The sequence below is a fragment of the Protopterus annectens genome, chromosome 8.part1, assembly GCF_019279795.1.
Source record: "Protopterus annectens isolate FY-2018-M chromosome 8.part1, PAN1.0, whole genome shotgun sequence".
Classification (NCBI taxonomy): domain Eukaryota; kingdom Metazoa; phylum Chordata; order Ceratodontiformes; family Protopteridae; genus Protopterus; species Protopterus annectens.
The window spans coordinates 71,115,649-71,134,136 of NC_056742.1; the positions used below are offsets into that span (position 1 = coordinate 71,115,649).

General features: G+C 41.7%; 1 protein-coding gene across 1 annotated transcript in view; it reads left to right on the forward strand.

The window, feature by feature from the left end:
- Window positions 1-18,488, forward strand: part of LOC122810195 (neural-cadherin-like) — a 1,307,756-nt gene that overhangs the window by 933,900 nt on the left and 355,368 nt on the right. The window contains exon 23 of the mRNA XM_044081677.1: window positions 2,325-2,539. Within this exon, the coding sequence (XP_043937612.1) occupies window positions 2,325-2,539 (215 nt within the window). The remainder of the gene's footprint in view (window positions 1-2,324; window positions 2,540-18,488) is intronic.

The window sequence follows — 18,488 nt, forward strand, 5'->3', positions numbered from 1 at the left end:
ATCTTAACACTCTTCAATCTGATAGTGCTGATGCTCTAGAAACACTGAAATTTTTTATTACTGCTAGACAAGTCACAGTTTTATTATTTTAGCTAGCAGAATTGCTTAATTTGTTTTTAATAGATTTTATATTTTTTTCTGAAGCTGAATGTCTTTGAAGGTATTAATTGACTATTTGTTCCTGTGAGGAAATTATTTACTTCTAAAAAAGTGATTGGTTGTTCCAAAGTGTCAAAATATTTGTGGTTACAGTGAAGTGAAGTGAATTCTGAGAATTCCCCATGGTACAAACCTGAATAATAATGATTGCACCAGATGCTATTTCCAGAGGTTTTTATAAGAATTAAAATTACAAGCTGTTTTCAAAATCAGTTCTTCCTCAAAAGTGACAAAAATTTTATAATTATTGTTCCTGATACCAATATAGAGATAAAAGCTTAGGTAATATAGATATGTGAGTTCCTTCTGTATTGTGTCATAATCCATAACACGAGTTCAAAGTTTTTGTTAACTATCTTTTTAAGAAGATAACTATAGCACCACCCTCTTCCTTTTCTAGTAGCTCATAGATTTTTGAAATACAATGTTTAACTATGTTTTCCTGATTATCCATTTTTTGAAGTTGGGGAATGGTTTATGCCTATCGAAGTTTGCCCTCCAGCCAAATGGAGACACTGAGAAGTTTTTGATCATGTATAACCTAGACTACCAGCACTGGATTCTTTCCAAGAATTATACATGACAAATACCTTAAATGTTTATTGCACTGGTTGTACATAGTTTTCTTTTAATATATGAAGAGGAATTTACAAAAATAAATAATGTGGATCAAATAACTGTATTTCTTATTTATATCTTGTTCAATATGTTGTCCAGTTGGCTTAGATCCATTTTCAGTGAAAACCAGGAAGAGCTCTGTAGCTGACTTGGTCATACAGTAGACAAATGGGGAAAGAAGGAACCAAACCCAAGAGTCAGGACTTAAGAATGAAGTTCATTTGCTACTCATAACTTTAATTCCTTGTACTTGCATACCAATCATGTTGTAAGGGTGAAGTAAAGAACATTTTCTCCAGAGAGGCTTTAGTTTCATGACATTAATACTTGGATTTCCATACTAGAAAGTCTATAAAGGTCACCACTGTCCCTTCCCAACAAATGCACAGATTATTACACATATTGTGTTGCTCTAACAAAACTGAATTCTGATCACATGCACTAAATAATTGCAAAAACTGAAACCCGAAGAAACTAAGTTTGGTGTTACATTTTTTATCACTAATGCCTTACTTTCCTTTAAATACCAAACAGCCTTGGAGGACTTCCTTTTCAGCAATCACCCATTCTTCCCTCAGTGCCATAATACTTCTACGTCTCTCTGTTTTTCCATTACTGTCATAGGGGAGTGCCCAGAATTTATGTTTCCATCAAGAATATGTGGGAAAAGTGCCAATATATATATATATATATATATATATATATATATATGTGTGTGTGTGTGTGTGTGTGTGTGTGTATATGTATATATATATATATATATATATATATATATATATATATATATATGTGTGTGTGTGTGTGTGTATGTGTGTGTGTGTGTGTGTACATATATATATATATATATATATATATATATAGATAGGTAGATAGACAGATAGATGATAGATAGATAGATAGATAGACAGATAAATCCTTTAAACATGTTGAGTCTTATTCTTTTTACAGCTTTATACAATGGCTAAATCAGTTTCTTGTATAAACTGCTATGTTTTTCTTAGTTGAATAAATTCCTCACTACTCATTCACAGTAGCAGCTTATATCTTCAGGTTCCCTGTCATTCATACTTGAGCTAACTGACATCTTACACAGACTTGAAACCAAGAAACATTTAAGTAAGCCCGCGTTCCCAAATAATTCACATTTTCTTTTAATTTATGGCTTTCTGTGGGAGAGGAAGAAGATAAGCCTGTGACCACCTTGCTCCTCTGAGTTTTCTTAACCAGAATTTTCAAATGTAACTGGCAGCATAACAGACAAACCGATTCCTAAATAAATTAAAGGAAATTTATGTTATTTCATGCAAACCTACCATAACATACAGTGATGTGACTGAATAGCATAGAACTGACATAATTTCATAGTGCGGACAATATACACGGGAATAAGGAAAAGGTGTGATTAGCAAATAGCTACCCTTTAAATGTAAGTGGCCTACTGTCATTGTCAGCTTATTTAGCTTTCTAGTGATATTTTATATGTGCATCTGTGACAAAGACTGGAGGTTTATTTCTTCATTTGATGATTTAATTACTTGTCTTTGCAGGTGTCATTGTCCTTCACAATATACTGGTCCTGACTGCCAACAAACAAAACACAGCTTCCTTGGAAATGGATATGCATGGTTTCCTCCCATCAAGCCTTGTTTTGAGAGCCATCTCTCCTTGGAATACATAACAGAGGTTCCAGACGGACTATTGCTGTACAATGGACCTATTTCAAATCCTGAACCAGGGGAGCCTGAGGATTTCATAGCAACAGGTACAGTGTATATTTCAGTTCTACAAATACATATTTGGCAATAGTTTCTGAAGATCGTGTTAAAAGCATATGTAGTTATGGCATGCCAACAAACAAACAGATTAAGATATACTACAGCTCTATTTTCACTATGTCATCTGCTAATAATATAACACTACAAATACAGAGAAAGTATATATGATGGCATTTTCTTGATAGTGCCATATTTCAACACACTATATCCAGCACTATGGCATAGAGGGATAAAGCCCTGTGCAAGACTCAGACAACCCAAGTTTGATTTGTGGATCTGATGTCTGAGGTACTAGCAGAGAATGATGGACATACCTCTCCTAGGAGGTGAAGGGGAGGGACGAATATTCAGGACAAACAGATTTCTCTGATGGAGACTGGTAAAAAAAAGCACAAAGTGGTGTCAAGGGTGGGAGATGAATCTTGCTAACATCAGCCCTTTATGGAAGTGGGGAGTGGTTTAATCCTGATGCCTATTACATTACTGGGGATGTAAGGGGGAGGGTGTACTAAAAATAAGAAATACTCAGCAGTAGTATGGTGCTATCTTGAGAAACTTCAGTTTCCTTGCTGGCCCTATCATACATAGTGAACAGACAGAGGCACCAGGGTCAGCTGATATTTCATAGGTTCATAGGTTCATAGGTTCGTACTAGGCTATCTGCCCTAGGGCATTTATAAGCCTAGCCAGAGTATGTGTGGCTTTCACCACCCCTTAGGATGAGAATACTACGCACTTTTAGGGTTTAGTTTACTGTGCCTCTGTCTAGTAGTGACACAGAGATGACCCCCGGGGTAAACCTACGATCTCCCATCCACTCGTCAAGATTTCTCTTGAACAGAGTCAGTGAGGGGCTCTGCCTAACATGTACTGGGATCCTGTTCCAGAGTGTAGGGAGCCTCTGGGTTATGAATCTGTCCCTCCAGCATGTCCTATTTATTTCTGTGTTGAGGTTTAAGTCTCTTGCTCTCGTGGCTCTGGTGGATTTGGATTTACTAAGGTGGAGCATGGCCATTAATTCCGGATTGGACATGGCCTTGTACGTCAGGCACAGATCACCTCTGAGTAGGCGGTATGCGACTGAATAGAGCTGGAGTTTTTTCAGTCGGGCAGCATATGACATATGTTTAAGGCCCTTTATCCTCTTGGTGAGGAACTTTTGGGGTCTTTCCAACTGCTGCAGGTGACGGGTAAGATACATCCCAAATGGGGCATTGTACTCAATCATTGGCCTGATAAGAGAAGAGTACAGGGGCACAATGACCTCACTTGATCTAGATGTGAAACCCTTCATGATAAGGTGGGCAATATAGAAGGTTTTTCTAACCACTTTGGCAATGTGAGTGTCAAATGAGAGGTTACTGTCAACCTGGGTCCCAAGGTCCCTGATTACCTCTTCTGTACTTAATGGATTACCACCTATGTGGTAATTTGTGGGTACCTTGTTTTTCCCAAAGGGTATGACTATACATTTTTTGGCATTCAGCTTAAGGCCATGGCTCTGACACCAATTATCCGTTTCAATGAGGCCTCTCTGAAGGATGTTGGTGTCCGCTGGAGTATCAATTATGGCGCCCAGTTTGCAGTCATCCGCGAACTTTGTCAGCCACAATCCTCCTATGTTTGCCTGTACCTCGGAAAAATAAATGCCGAACAAGAGGGGTCCCAGGACTGAGCCCTGTGGGACACCGCTTGTGACTGGCTTAGAGTCTGACATAGCTCCAGCAACTCTGACCCTGTGGGTTCTGTCCTTGAGCCAGTTTGCAACCCATCTTGTGACATATGGGTTTACATTTAAGCTGGTGAGTTTGTCTATGATGCCCGAGTGGGGTATTGTGTCAAGGCTTTTGCAAGGTCAAGGTAGGCTGTGTGAACTGCCTTACCCTCATCAATGGCCTTAGTGACTGTTTCAAAAAAGTCGATCAAGTTCAAGAGGCAGGATCTGCCCTTGACAAAGCCAAATTGGGTAGGATCCAATGTCTGTAGATCCCCAATGTCTTTGTTTATGAGTTCCATAATGATCCTCTCCATAGCTTTGCAGACCAGGCTCGTCAAGCTTATGGGCGGTAATTTCCAGGGTCCGTAGAAGCACCGCCTTTGTGAAGTGGTACCACTGTCGCCAGACGCCACTCTTTGGGTAATGATCCTGTAGTAAGGCTAAGATTAAATAGGAGCCTCATGTGTGGGTTTAGTTCCTCTTGAGTTCATGTAGCACACAGCCCGGGACACCGTCCGTCCCATTGATCCTGTATTCTTAGCTTTACAGAGGGCTGCTCTCACCTGGGCATCTTAGATATTAGGGAGGCTACACTCTGCTGGGATAGTTTTTCTCCTTTGGGGAGGGAAGGAGAAATTTGCACTGAACCTGTCTGCCAGAATGTTGGCAATGTCAGTGGGTTCAGTGTATTTTGTATCATTTTGGACTAACTCAGAGCATATCTGGGAGTTTCCACCCAGATTTCTAACATAGCTAAAGAAGGCCTTGTGATTGTCTTTTGTGTTTTTGCGATTTTTCTCTCAAAGTTGGCCTTGGATGATTTTATGAGTGATCTTAGTTTTTTGCTAGTACTGATCAGAGATGCCTTCCCTTTTAGGGATTTTGCTCTGTCATGTAGTAGCTTCCTCCTCCTGTTGTAGAGTTTGTTTATGGCTGGGGTCCACCAGACCGGCCTGCCTTTGGGGAATGGGTCTTGGTTTTATTTGGGATTGCATGATCCATGCATTCTTGAAGGTGCCCGTAGAAGGCATTTGCAAAGGATTCAGCAGTGTGGGTTGTGGTTTCCACTAGCCCAGGGGCCTTGAAGGATACCATTTCAGTCTTAAGAAGTGTGAAGTTGGCTTTAGAGAAGTTCTTCACCGTGGTCTTTTGTGCAGGGGTGGGGCGGATGTGGATTTCCAGTGAGATTAATTTATGGTCTGATCTTACCAGAGAGGGATATACTTCGTGCGGAGCATTTTGTCCCCATGTTTGTGATGATCAGGTCTAGTATATTGTCTCCTCTTGTGGGATGGTGACCAGTTGTTCCATTGCATTTGAGTTAATGAATTGTAGGAACCTTTGGGCTAGGGTGTTGGGGCTTGAGTAATGTTCCCAGTCTATGTTTGGGTAGTTGAAGTCTCCCAATATAATGGTATTTGGAGAGACATTCATACTCTCTAGTGTCTTCAGGAAGGCTGTGTGGGGTTCCTGAGTTTGAGAGGGTGGCCTGTAACATGCTACAAACTGTAAGGCAGTTTTGCCTATGGTTAGTTGCACCTGGATGGTCTCCGATGCTTCGTGCGTTGCCACTAACCTGGAGGTGTGGGTATCTTTGATGAATATGGATACTCCCCCTCCTTTTGTGGTTCGGTCCAAGTTTTGGGGCCGGAAAGCATGATATGAGGTAAAACCTGATAGTGCTGGGGTGCTCTCAGGAGCCTTGAACCAGGTTTCAGTCACTGCACAGACATCGATATTCTCCATACTGAGAAGGGCTTCGAGGGCGTGCATCTTGAGGTTTAGACTTCTGGCATTGAGCAGCATTACCCTTACTTTTTTTTCACTTGTGTTTTCTAGGGAGGTGGGTTTGTCCTTTGAGCCTTGCCTAAAAAAGGCACTATGGGGGTGGCAAGAGCCTTGGCCAATATCCAGAAGCCCAGGGTGACAGGTGCAAGCCGCCCCTTGAAGCAGCGTGGCTTGTCCAGCATGTCATCCCAAGCCGACAGACATTGATCCCCTTAGAATGACACCAGTAATTAAGCCAATTGTTAAAACTGATCATTTTGTCTTTGTACTGTGGCATCATTCTTGGTGAGGGTAAGATGCTGCTCAGGGTCAGGGTCATACCAGCCTGGGCTACATAATCAGAGAGCTCCTCTATGTCTCTTTTCATGTAGTCCAGGGAGGTGCCTCAGGTCATTCACACTGGCATGTACAATGACTGAGTCATATTTGTACTTGCTGTGGAGTGACCTGAGTGCTTGTGTTATGTGGCGGATTCTAGCTCCCGACAGGCAGCTTACTGTGACCCTCTCCTTGTTCAGTCTGGTGAGCGGTACGCCAGTGTGTCTGACTATGGAGTCACCTATTACAAGTGTGTCTGGCATGTTGTTTGGCCTTAAGGGCTGTGACTGTTTAGCACACTGACTATGTGAACTATGTGTTGCATGTGCTATGTCTTCAGATGGTGTTTGCTTGGGTGTCTGCTTTGGAGGCCTCTGTTGTTTTGGTAGATTTTTAATCAGCGCCTCCGAGTATGTTTTTGTGTGTCTATGTGTTTGGTTTGCAATTGTGATAGTTCTATGTGAGACTGGGTTTGTGGTGTGCGTGGTTACCTTCTCCTCCTGACTGGTCTTGCCAGTATTGAATTGAGGGAGCTCAGCCTCCAGTTTGGCTATATAGTTGCATCTCTCGCATATATTTGTATTTGTTGGGAGGAGGAGAGGGTTGTCTGTGTACATGAGGCAATTGTAACATTGCCTCAAGATTCCCAGATTCACCAGCTGAACAGGAGAGGACGCTAGCAACTGACCCTTCGACATGCTAGAAATAGTGAAAAAGATTGCTGTGTAACTGAGTCAGAAAGGACCTATAGGGAAATGGGTACTCAAGGGAATTTAGGTGGATGAAGTACTTTCTTTTGTTTAAGAGTGCTTTACTTGTATAAATAAATGCTTTAGGAGCAAGTGCTGAGCTTTTCAGAAAGAGTATAGGCTGTTTAGATTGCAAGTAGAACAGTTCTAAGGGAAAAATTGAAGAGCAGACTTTACGGAGCCAGAAATAGTTTAAACTTGGTTAACCGGCGCTGCCCTATGCTGCTCTATGAGCAACTTCGCGCTAAATCGCGCTAAAACGCGCTAAAGCAACGTAAAGCGGGCTTTATAGCAGGGTTTGAAAAGAGCCAGGAATTGACCCAAATGGCCAATAACTACTAGTTTCTGGGCTGGAACCAATCCTCTAGGGACAAATAGGTTGCTCAGTGCTCCCCACTCCCACTGGTGAGACAAAGAAGCTTCCTCTTATCCAAATAAGGGTATGGATAGCACAGGAACCAAGACAAAGCCCAGAGATCAGCAAAATCTGAAGACTGGACTATTCTAGTTCAGAAAAGCGGGAAAACAAGGATTTTTTTGTTTTTTTTTCTTTTTTCACAGAGAAAGGAGAAAAGATGCAGTAACAAACAGTAAATGCTATAAAACGGCTAGCACACTTTAGTGTGTTAGCCTAACAATTAAATTTGACAAAAATAACTTTTAAAAGTGCTAACAGTGTAAATTTATTTATTTGAATGTGCTAACAGGGTAGTGCACTGATCAAACTGACCAACTCTAGTCTTAGCCAGGGATAAAACAATGCAGTAGTAATTAATACAAGTTTGATTACAAGACAAATGACAGGACATTGAAGACAAAATGAATAACAAGTACAATAAGAGTACAACTACAAAATGCATGATGAAAACAATAAAATGTACATTATATAGAAGTTGTATCAAGCACAGTTTAACTGTCCTTCCTAGTGGAGTTTATAAGGGCTGAATTAAGCCAAAGGTAAGATGTGCTAGAAGGTTACTTGAGCAGCTGTTGATACATTTGAAATTACCTTACAATTTAATACAAGCTTTTAGTAGAGCATGAAATTTATCATAAGAGAGGTGCATTTAAGAGTGGAGAAGAGGGTTAACCAGAGTTTGGGGCCTACAACTGAGAAAGAGTGGTTTAAAGTATAGTTTTGTTTGTGAGACTTGCAGTAGAGGATCTGAGTGATTATCATTTCTGAGGTTATAGGAGGGATTTTGCCTTATCAGTTTTGAATTAAGAAGACTGATACAATGGTCATGTAAAAGTTTGAACAGCTGAGAATCAAGGAGTAGATCGGACCTATCCTTAATTGGAAACCATTAAGCTTTATCTGAGGTTAAGCAGAAATGACAGATTTGGTTAGTAATGGTGTGGATGGCTTTATTTTCTTTTTAATGCAGTAGCAAATAGACTGAGACTTTACCAGCAGTATACTTGCAAGAGTAGGAGAGAAATGGGGATATTTCTTAGGCCCAAAAAAGGACAGAATTAATCTTATGTGTGTTGTCTAGGTGTGCATTGAAAGTGAAAGGCAGAAGTCTAACCATTCTCCAAGCTTTTTGAGAAAGGGGAAATGTTCATTTGGAATATTGTTGAGATCAAGGATTTTCAAGAATTCTGCTCATGTTTGTCTGGTCCCAGACAGCATATTTTTGTTTTTTGAAGAAATCAGAATGAGCCTTTTATTATTAATCCATTGGATGAAGGTTGAAGGTCAGCTTGAAAGTCATGCTGTAGTAAACTGAGGGAATGGATTAAAGCAATAAACAACCATATCATCAGTGTATAGAAGCAGAGGATGGTATGATAAGTCAAGACGGAGTCTGTTAATGTAGATCAAAAATTAAAGAGTTCTAAAATGGATCCTTGTGGATGCCTTTATGTAGTGGGGAGGTTCAAGAGTTAGTTATGGTTATAGTTAATTGCCAAAATAATTATGGAAGAGTTCAGTTGTGGAACCAGGGGATGTCATCTGAGTTCACATCAATTCCAATCAAGTGGTATAAAAGCATGGATTGGTTAACTAGATCAATGAAGATAGCATCTGAAAGCATACCTTTGTTTATCTTCATGATAATGTCATCTGTGAGAGACCACAGCATGGAGGATGTGCTCTGAGAAACCAGAAACCACATAGTTTGTGTGACAGTAGATGGTATTCAGAAATGTACAGTGAGAATTGCAGGTAGACAATTTCTAGAACACTTTGCTTACATTGAGAAGAATGATAATGGGTTCATAGGATGGTGTTTCTTGCTTGGGTTGTGGTTTTACAATGACAGTTTTCCATAAAGTGTTAAAAAGGCAAAGGTTGAAAATATGTAGGAGAGGTATGACTAATCACAAACATAAATGAACTAGGAGGTTGAAATCATTATTTGCAAGAAGACGGTCAAGCTGGATTTCTTCTAAGGGTGAAGAGATGTTGTTTGATAATATTTTTTTTAAATAACAATGGGGATGTATTCTGGGGTATGGGTGAGGCAGAAGGGTGCTGTGAAAGGGTATTGTTAGGATCAGAGATGTTACTGAATGAAACATCCTGCTGTGAGTTTGGTGGATTTAGATGGAGTGGATATGGTAGGTTATAGCCTGTTAGGTGATTGATCCCTTTCCAAAATTTTTAGAGCTATATACCATAGAGTCTTGGTGGCATATAATTGACTTTTGTGATGTATAATGGCTTGCTTAGCTAGATTATGAACCGTGGTCAAATCTGCCTTGATGTTGGTTGTTGGGTTGGACTTCCATGAGTGCCAGGCATTGTCTCTGAGTTTAAGGACAGCTGTGAGTACATTGGGTAGCCACTGGTTAAATCTAGATTTATATAATCTTTGCTGTTAAGGGAAAGCAGGAATTTTGCATGTGTGATAAAAACACTGTGAGCTGTACATCTCCAGGGTTGGGATCTGCAGTATCTAGAATTGGGGGCTGGTCCATACATGAGATAGTGAGATAGGGATTTTTTGGTTGGTAATGTTGGATTAGGATTTGGATCGAAATAAGATATGGATGGGGAGGATATTTTATGATGGAAGAAGGATAGAAAAGCTAAGTGGGGAGTGATCACTAAATGAGGGGGTATGAAGTGTGATATTAGAACTCAAGGATGGTTTAGAGATGATAGACTAGTGGTTTAAGTATGCAGTGTTGGGTCTAGTGGGCTAATATACTAGTTTAGGTAAATTTAATTAGTTAAGAATTCTTAAACTTCTATTTGAATAGTACTAAGGAGACTGATGCTAAAGTCGTCCAGAGCGAACAAGTTATTTGTGGCGGAGGGAATATTTTGTATACGGGCTTTGAAGTTGTCTGTGGAGGAAGGGAGATAAGTAAGCAGCACCTAAGTGTAGAGGGATCTTTTTGGTGGAATATATTTCAGTAAATAACCAGTTAGTGAGATTGAGCTGGACATAGCTTGGTCTACTAATCTGATCTGAACTTGTAAATTTGAAGCATTCCACTACCACTTCTGGAACTTGAGCTAGAGTCAAGAAAGTAGTTGCAGCAAGGGCAGAGATGATGGCAAGCTGAGTCGTCTGGATTAAGCCAGGTTTCTGTGACAGCTGCTAGGCTGGGATTGTGCAGAGTGATGAGGACATTAATACTGACATTTTTTTCTAATGCTTTCGGCATTTGTAAGGAAGCAGGAAAGAGGTATTGGTCCTGGTTACTTTCATTGTTATTTGTAAGTGTAGTGCTTTTACTGTTAAGTTGGGCATTTGTAATAGTAGTAGGAGATCAGGTCATTATGAGTGGGAAATTATGCAGGGATATAAGACAGTAAGATGCATGGGTGAAAAAATAATTTTTCAGTACACTGTGATCCTACGAGCTACATTAAGTGAAAAAGCTGTGGCTGACAACTTATGTAACTTATATCAATGTTTTGTGACCTTGAGGTACAGGGGATGAAACCCTCTGTATGAACATTGCAGAGGGCTTGTCCACATGCAAAGAACATTTTTATGAATTAGAGATCCTACATCTCTAATTTGTTGATTTGTGCTACAGTCAATCATATCAACATTTATTTATTTATTTATTATTTATTAATTTTAGTTTGATGACCGGGGAAGTCCACTGGGCCAAGAAGAGCCCATTTTCAGTGGAAGCCCTGGGAGAAAAGCTCCAAGCAAAATTTAATACAGTATTGACATGTTGTAAGATACACATAATATTGAAAAGAATATAGTATGCAAAATATATAGTGGGGAAAAGCTCAAAGCAGAATTGAATACAGTATTTACATGTTGCATGTTACACATAATTTTGAAATTGTACAGTATGCAAAAATATATAACATATGGTTATTGAACATAATATTTCAGGTGCACTGTGAGCGTTGAGAGAGCATACAGGAGCTGTAAAGAGAAGTACATCAAAGTAGTGGACTGTCTGGTACATTGAGCATTGGGAAAGTAGCATATATGTATTGGGAAACAGAGGAATGGAAATATTTACATGTAGATATTGGGCATAGTAGCTTAGGTGCACATTGAGAGTTGAGAGAGAGTACATGTACTGTAAATAGTAGTACATTATAGGTAATGTACTGTTGTATACATTGGTCATTGAGAAAGAAGCATACATGTACTGGCACAGTAGTATATACGTGGTAGGGAGTGGATTCCCAGAGTGAGGGATAGTATATAAGTTATGAAATAGTAAGGAAAAGAGAGAGAGAGGGTAGGGGGCACACATGTACTGGTACAGTAGTATATATGTGGTAGGGAGTGGATTCCCAGAGTGAGGGATAGTATATAAGTTATGGAGTAGTAAGGAAAAGAGAGAGAGAGGGTAGGGGGCACACATGTACTGGTACAGTAGTATATATGTGGTAGGGAGTGGATTCCCAGAGTGAGGGATAGTATATAAGTTATGGAATAGTAAGGAAAAGAGAGAGAGAGGGTAGGGGGCACACATGTACTGGTACAGTAGTATATATGTGGTAGGGAGTGGATTCTCAGAGTGAGGGATAGTATATAGGTTATGGAGTAGTAAGGAAGAGAAAGAGAGAGAGGGTGGGGGGTTAAGTTGGAGCGTGACAAGGGCATTCCCCTTTAGATGTTAAGTGGGAGGACAAGTGAGATTTTAAATTGTTGTTGTTAGATAGATTGTGTAACATGGAGGGAAGAGAATTCCACTGTTTTGCTATGGAGCAGGAAAGTAGCAGTAGGCCAGGGGGGCGTGAGGGTTTGTAAACTTGTATGAGATTTTGGTTTTCAGATCTGAGGGAGTGGCTTGGTATGTAAGGTTTTAAGGCTGTAGCGAGAGAGGGACAGTTTGCAGGTTTGAAGATGAGCTTGTGGGCAGTTGTAAGTTGGAGGTATTTCAAATAGTTCAGAAGTTCGAGCCATTTGAGGGAGCCCAGGGAGTGGCAGTGATGGGATGAATTTTTTGCATTAGTTGCAAATCTGCAAATTTTGTTGTAACAGATTTCTCGTTTGGATTGTAGGCCAAGTTGGAGATTGGTGAACAGGGGGGCACCATACATAAGAAAGGGGAGAAGGAAGGTGGATGCAAGAGTTTGTCGGGTAGACAAACTGAGGTAGTGGTTGTGTTGGCAGAGGAAAATTATTTTTTGATGGGTTTTTTTGACTGAGGAGTGTATGTGGGTATCAAATTTTAGGTCATTGTCAATGATGATGCCTATTAGCTTGGTATAGGGAACGATTTTTAAGGTGGTGTTATTTTGGCTGAGTACGGAGAATTAATTTTTATTGAAATTGGAGTTTCTGGCAGGGGTAATGATCATCAGTTTTGTTTTATTATCATTTAGACCTAGGTGATTGGATTGCATCCAGGTTTCTGTTTCGGAGAAGGCTAGTTGGATTTTTAGTAGCAGTTTGGAGGTGCAGGAGGATGAGCAAATGATGGTTGAGTCATCAGCGTACTGGATGACTGAGGATTCAGGAATTGAGTTGTGGAAGTTATTGATGAATATGTTAAAGAGTAAAGGACCCAGAATGGAACCTTGGGGAACTTAAGTGGGTGTAGGTAGGAAGGGAGAGGTTGATGTTTTCCATTGGACAGCTTGTTGGTGTTCGGAGAGGTAGCTGGAAAACCAAGCTATAGTGGTGGGAGAGAGATGTAAGGTGGAGAGCTGGGATAGGATTAAGATGTAGGAAATAGTGTTGAATGCTTTAGAGAGGTCTACAAATAATGATGATACAAATTTGCAACTGTTGCATGCCATATTGAAGGTTTCAGGAAAGGAAAGGAGGGCTGACATGGTGCTGTGGTCAGGGCAGAAGCCGTGTTGAGTGGGGGAGAGAAGGTTGTTTAGGGTTAGGTAAGGCATGAGTTGAGCATGGATAGTTTTTTTCTAGTATTTTTGAAATAGGAGAAAGTATAGCGATGGGTCTGAAATTGGTGGTGTCTATGTTTTTACCGCCTTTGTGGTGTGGGATGATGTAGGCATGGCACCAGATTTTAGGGACATAGGATTCTTGTATAGATCTGTTTATAAGTATAGAGATAGGGTAAGCTATGCCTTCGGCAGATAGTTTGAGGAAGGTAGAGGGTAATTTGCCTGGTACGTTGCGGCATGGTCTTAGTTTGTGGAATAGGGTTTTTATTGTACTTGTGGTGGATGGATGACAGGCTGAAGGGGACGAGGGAGGTGGGATGGGGGGCTAGAGGGGGAGGGGTTTGAGGGAGGGTAAGAGAAAGAGGAGGAAAGTTTTGTGATACAATCTATGAAGAACATGTTAAATTGGGAGGCAATTTCTAGGTTTTGAGGTTGGGGTCTCGGCAGGAGTTATCTTTATTACAAGGGTTTAGAATGGAGGTGATGGAGTTCCAGAATTGTTTTGGGTTGGTAGAGTGTATGGATTGTAGTTTGGAGAAGTAGGCTTTGCAGTCTTTTGTTATTAGATTTTTGTGGAGTTCCGGAGTTGTTTAAATTCTAGCAGAGAGTTAGAGGTTTTTTGTTTTTGTTATTGTTTCCATTTTTTGTCACGCTGGTGCATAGCAAGTTTAGTTTATTTAGATAGCCAGAGGCAGGGATTGGTTTTGATGCATTTGGTCCTTAGGTGGGTTTGCTGGTTTAGAAGAGTGAGGAATGACTGGTTGAAATATGATACAGCACTATCTAGTGGAAGTGTTTTTAGAGGGGTCCAGTTAATATGCTGTAAACATTCTGAGAAAGTTTGAGGGTTGATAGGGGAGAGGTTGTGGGTTTGGGTGTAGTGGTGTTGCTTTTGTAGAGGAGAGGGTTGATGATCAGCAAAGGCTGATAGATGGTCACTGAGAGGGTCTGGTAGTATTCCACCATTAGAGATAAAGTTGGGGTGAGTAGTTAGAATCCAGTCTATGATGGATCCGGAGGTACCATCCTTTTTTGGTCTGGTTGAGGTATTTATCAGTTGGGAGAAACTGTACAGATTGATTGTACTTGTGGTGGTGTACTGTTTCCTTGCCTTATTTGGGGGAAGGGAAGCTACCTTGCTTACCAGTGGGAGTGGGAAGCATTGAGCTGCCTTTTGTCCAGTTTTGTGAGGTTTCAGCCAGTAACTAGTAGTTTATTGGTCGTTTTGGGCCAGTTTCTAGCTTTTTCCAGCCCCCTGGTATAAAACGCGCTAAACGCGCGTTAGCGCGATTTAGAGCGAAGCTGCCACTGTTGCACACTAGGGCAGTGCCGGTTAAGCAGGTTTAAACTATTCGGGCTACCTAAAGTCCACTCTTCAAATTTTCCCTTAAAACTACCTTCCTCGAACTATACTACTGATCAAATCAGCGTATCCTATAACTAAAAAGATCAACTCTACTTGACTCCAAGTAGACTATTCTCTATCTATTAAACCTAGCACTTGCTCCTACAGTACTTATTACCTTGATATGGCACTCTTGTCATAGATAGTACCCCAAAAAGGCAACCCCCCATTTCTCGGTCACCCACGTCCCCCCGAATCCTTTTTAACGTTTTGTCTACCCTTCTAGCATGTCGAGGGATCAGTTGCTAGTGTCCTCTCCTGCTCAGCTGGTGAACCTGGGAATATTGAGGCAATGTTTCAATTGCCTCATGTACACAGACAACCCTTTCCTCCTCCCACAAAACACAAATACATGCGAGAGATGCAACTATACGGCCAAACTGGAGGCTGAGCTCTCTCAACATAGGACTGGCAAGACCAGTCAGGAGGAGAAGGTTACCACACACACTATAGACCCAGTCTCACATAGTACCATTACAACCTCAAATCATACACATAAACACACAAAGACATACTCGAGGCTCTGATCAAAAATCTACCAAAACAGCAGAGGCCACCAAAGCAGACACCCAAACAACCACCACCTCAGAACACAACACCCGCAACACATAGACCTCACAGTCAGAGTGTCAAACAGTCACAGCCCTTAAGGCCAAACACAATGCCAGACACACTAGTCATTGGTGACTCCATAGTCAGACACACTGATGTCCCGCTCACCAGACTGAGTAAGGAGAAGGTCACAGTAAGCTGCCTGTCGGGCGCTAGAATCCGCCACATAACGCAAGCACTCAGGTCTCTCAACAGCAGGTACAAATATGACTCAGTCATTGTCCACGCTAGTGTAAATGACCTGAGACGTACCTCCTTGGACTACATGAAAAGAGACATTGAGGAGCTCTCTGATTATGTAGCCCAGGCAGGTATGACCCTGACCTTGAGCAGTATCCTACCTTCACCAAGAATGATGCCACAATACAGAGATAAGATGATCAGCTTTAACAATTGGCTTAAACACTGGTGTCATTCAAAGGGGATCCAGTATCTGTCTGCCTGGGATGACATGCTGGACAAGCCACGCTGCTTCAAGGGACGGCTTGCACCTGTCACCCTGGGATTCCGGATATTGGCAAAGGCTCTTGCCACCCCATAGTGCCTTTTTAGGCAAGGCTCAAATTCTAAACCTACCACCCTAGAACACAAAAAGGAAAAAACTAAGGGTAATGCTGCTCAATGCCAGAAGTCTAAATCTCAAAATGCATGCACTCGAGGCCCTTCTCAGTATGGAGAACATTGATGTCTGTGCTGTGACAGAAACCTGGTTCAAGGCTCCTGAGAGCACCCCAGCGCTATCAGGTTTTACCTCATATCATGCTCCGCCCCAAAATCCGGACAATACCAAGAAAGGAGGGGTATCCATATTCATCAAGGACACCCACACCTCAAGACTGGTGGCAACGCACGATGCATCGGAGACCATCCAGGTGCAATTAACCATAGGCAAGACTGCTCTGCAAATTGTAGCATGTTACAGGCCACCCTCACAAACTCAGGAAACTCACATGGCCTTCCTGAAAACACTAGAGGGGATAAATGTATCACCAAACACCATCATACTAGGTGACTTCAATTACCCTAATATAGACTGGGAACACTACTCAAGCCCAAACACCCTAGCCCAAAAGTTCCTGGAATTCATAAACTCAAATGCCATGGAACAACTAGTCACCATCCCCACAAGAGGAGATAACATAATTGATCTCATCATCACGAACATGGGAGCACAATGTTCAACACCGGAAGTATACCCCTCACTGGTGAGATCAGATCACAAACTAATCTCGCTGGAGGTCCTCATCCCACCCCCACCTGAAATAAAAAGACCACAGTAAAGAACTTCTCAAAAGCCGACTTCACACTTCTAAAGACTAGTGTGATCTCCTTTCAGGCCCCCGAGCCATGGAAAACAATACTCAAGCCGCTGAATCACTTACAAACGCCTTCTACCAGCACCTGCAGGACTGCATGGATAAGGCAATCCCAAGCAAAACAAAGACTCTTTGTACCAAAGGCAAGCGTCCAGTCTGGTGGACCCCAGCCATAAACAAACTCTACAACAAAAGGAGGAAGCTACTACAAGATAGAGCAAAATCCTTAAAAGGTAAGACACCCTTGATCACTATAAGTAAAAACTAAGAGCTCTCATAAAATCATCCAAAGCAAATTTCGAGAGAAAAATAGCTAAAGACTCAAAAGACAATCATAAGGCCTTCTTTAGCTATGTTAGAAACCTAGGAGGAAACTCCCAGATATGCTCAGAACTAGTTCAAAATGATGTGAAGATTACTGATCCTACAGACATTGCCAACATACTGGCTGACAGGTTCAGTGCAAACTCCCCTCCCCCAAAAGGAGAGATATCTATACCAAATGAGTGCAGCCCCCAAACATCTCCAGCCCAAGTGAGAACTGCTCTCTCCAAAGCAAAAACACAGCATCCATGGGACCCGATGGTGTCCCCGGCTGTGTGCTCCACTTAACTCAATGAGGAATTAAACCCACAGCTAGGACAGCTGTTTAATCAAAGTCTTACCTCTGGATACGTACCCAGGGAGTGGCACACTGCAACTGTGGTCCCACTTCACAAAGGCAGTGCCTCCACAGACCCTGGAAATTACTGGCCCATTAGCTTGACAAGCCTTATCTGCAAAGCCATGGAGAGGATCATAATGGACCTCATAAATAAAGACATAGGGAATTTGCAGACTTTGGATCCAACCCAGTTTGGCTTTGTCAAAGGCAGATCATGCCTTTTAAACTTGGTTGACTTTTTCGAAACAGTCACCAAAGCCATTGATGAGGGAAAGGCAGTCCATACAGCCTACCTCGATCTGGCTAAGGCCTTCGATACAATACCCCACTCGGGTATCATTGAAAAACTCATCAGCTTAAATGTTAACCCATACATCACAAGATGGGTTGCAAACTGGCTGAGTGACAGAACCCACAGGGTCAGAGTTGCTGGCGCCATGTCAGACTCAAAGCCTGTCACAAGTGGTGTCCCACAGGGCTCAGTCCTGGGCCCACTCTTGTTTGGCATCTACTTTTCCGAAGTACAAGCAAACACAGGAGGGTTATGGCTGACAAAGTTTGCAGATGACTGCAAACTGGGCGCCATAGTAGAAAACACATCTGACACAGATATCCTTCAGAAAGGTCTCACAGAGACGGATAACTGGTGCCAGAGCCACGGCCTAAAGTTAAATGACAAAAAATGCATAGTCATACCCTTCGGGAAAAACAAGGTTACCCCTAGCTACCAAACAGGTGGCAATCCACTGAGCACAGAAGAAGTTATCAGGGACCTGGGGACCCAGGTTGATAGTAGTCTGTCATTCGACACCCATGTAGCTAAAGTAGTTAGGAAGTCCTTCTACATTGCCCACCTTATCATGAAGGGATTCTCATCTAGATCAAGGGAGGTCATAGTCTCCCTTTACTCATCACTCATCAGACCAATGATTGAGTACAATGCCCCATTCGGAATGTATCTGACCCGACACTTGCAGCAGCTGGAGAGGCCACAAAAGTTCCTCACCGAAAGGATAAAGGGTCTCAAAAATCTGTCCTATGCTGCCCGACTGAAAGAACTCCAGCT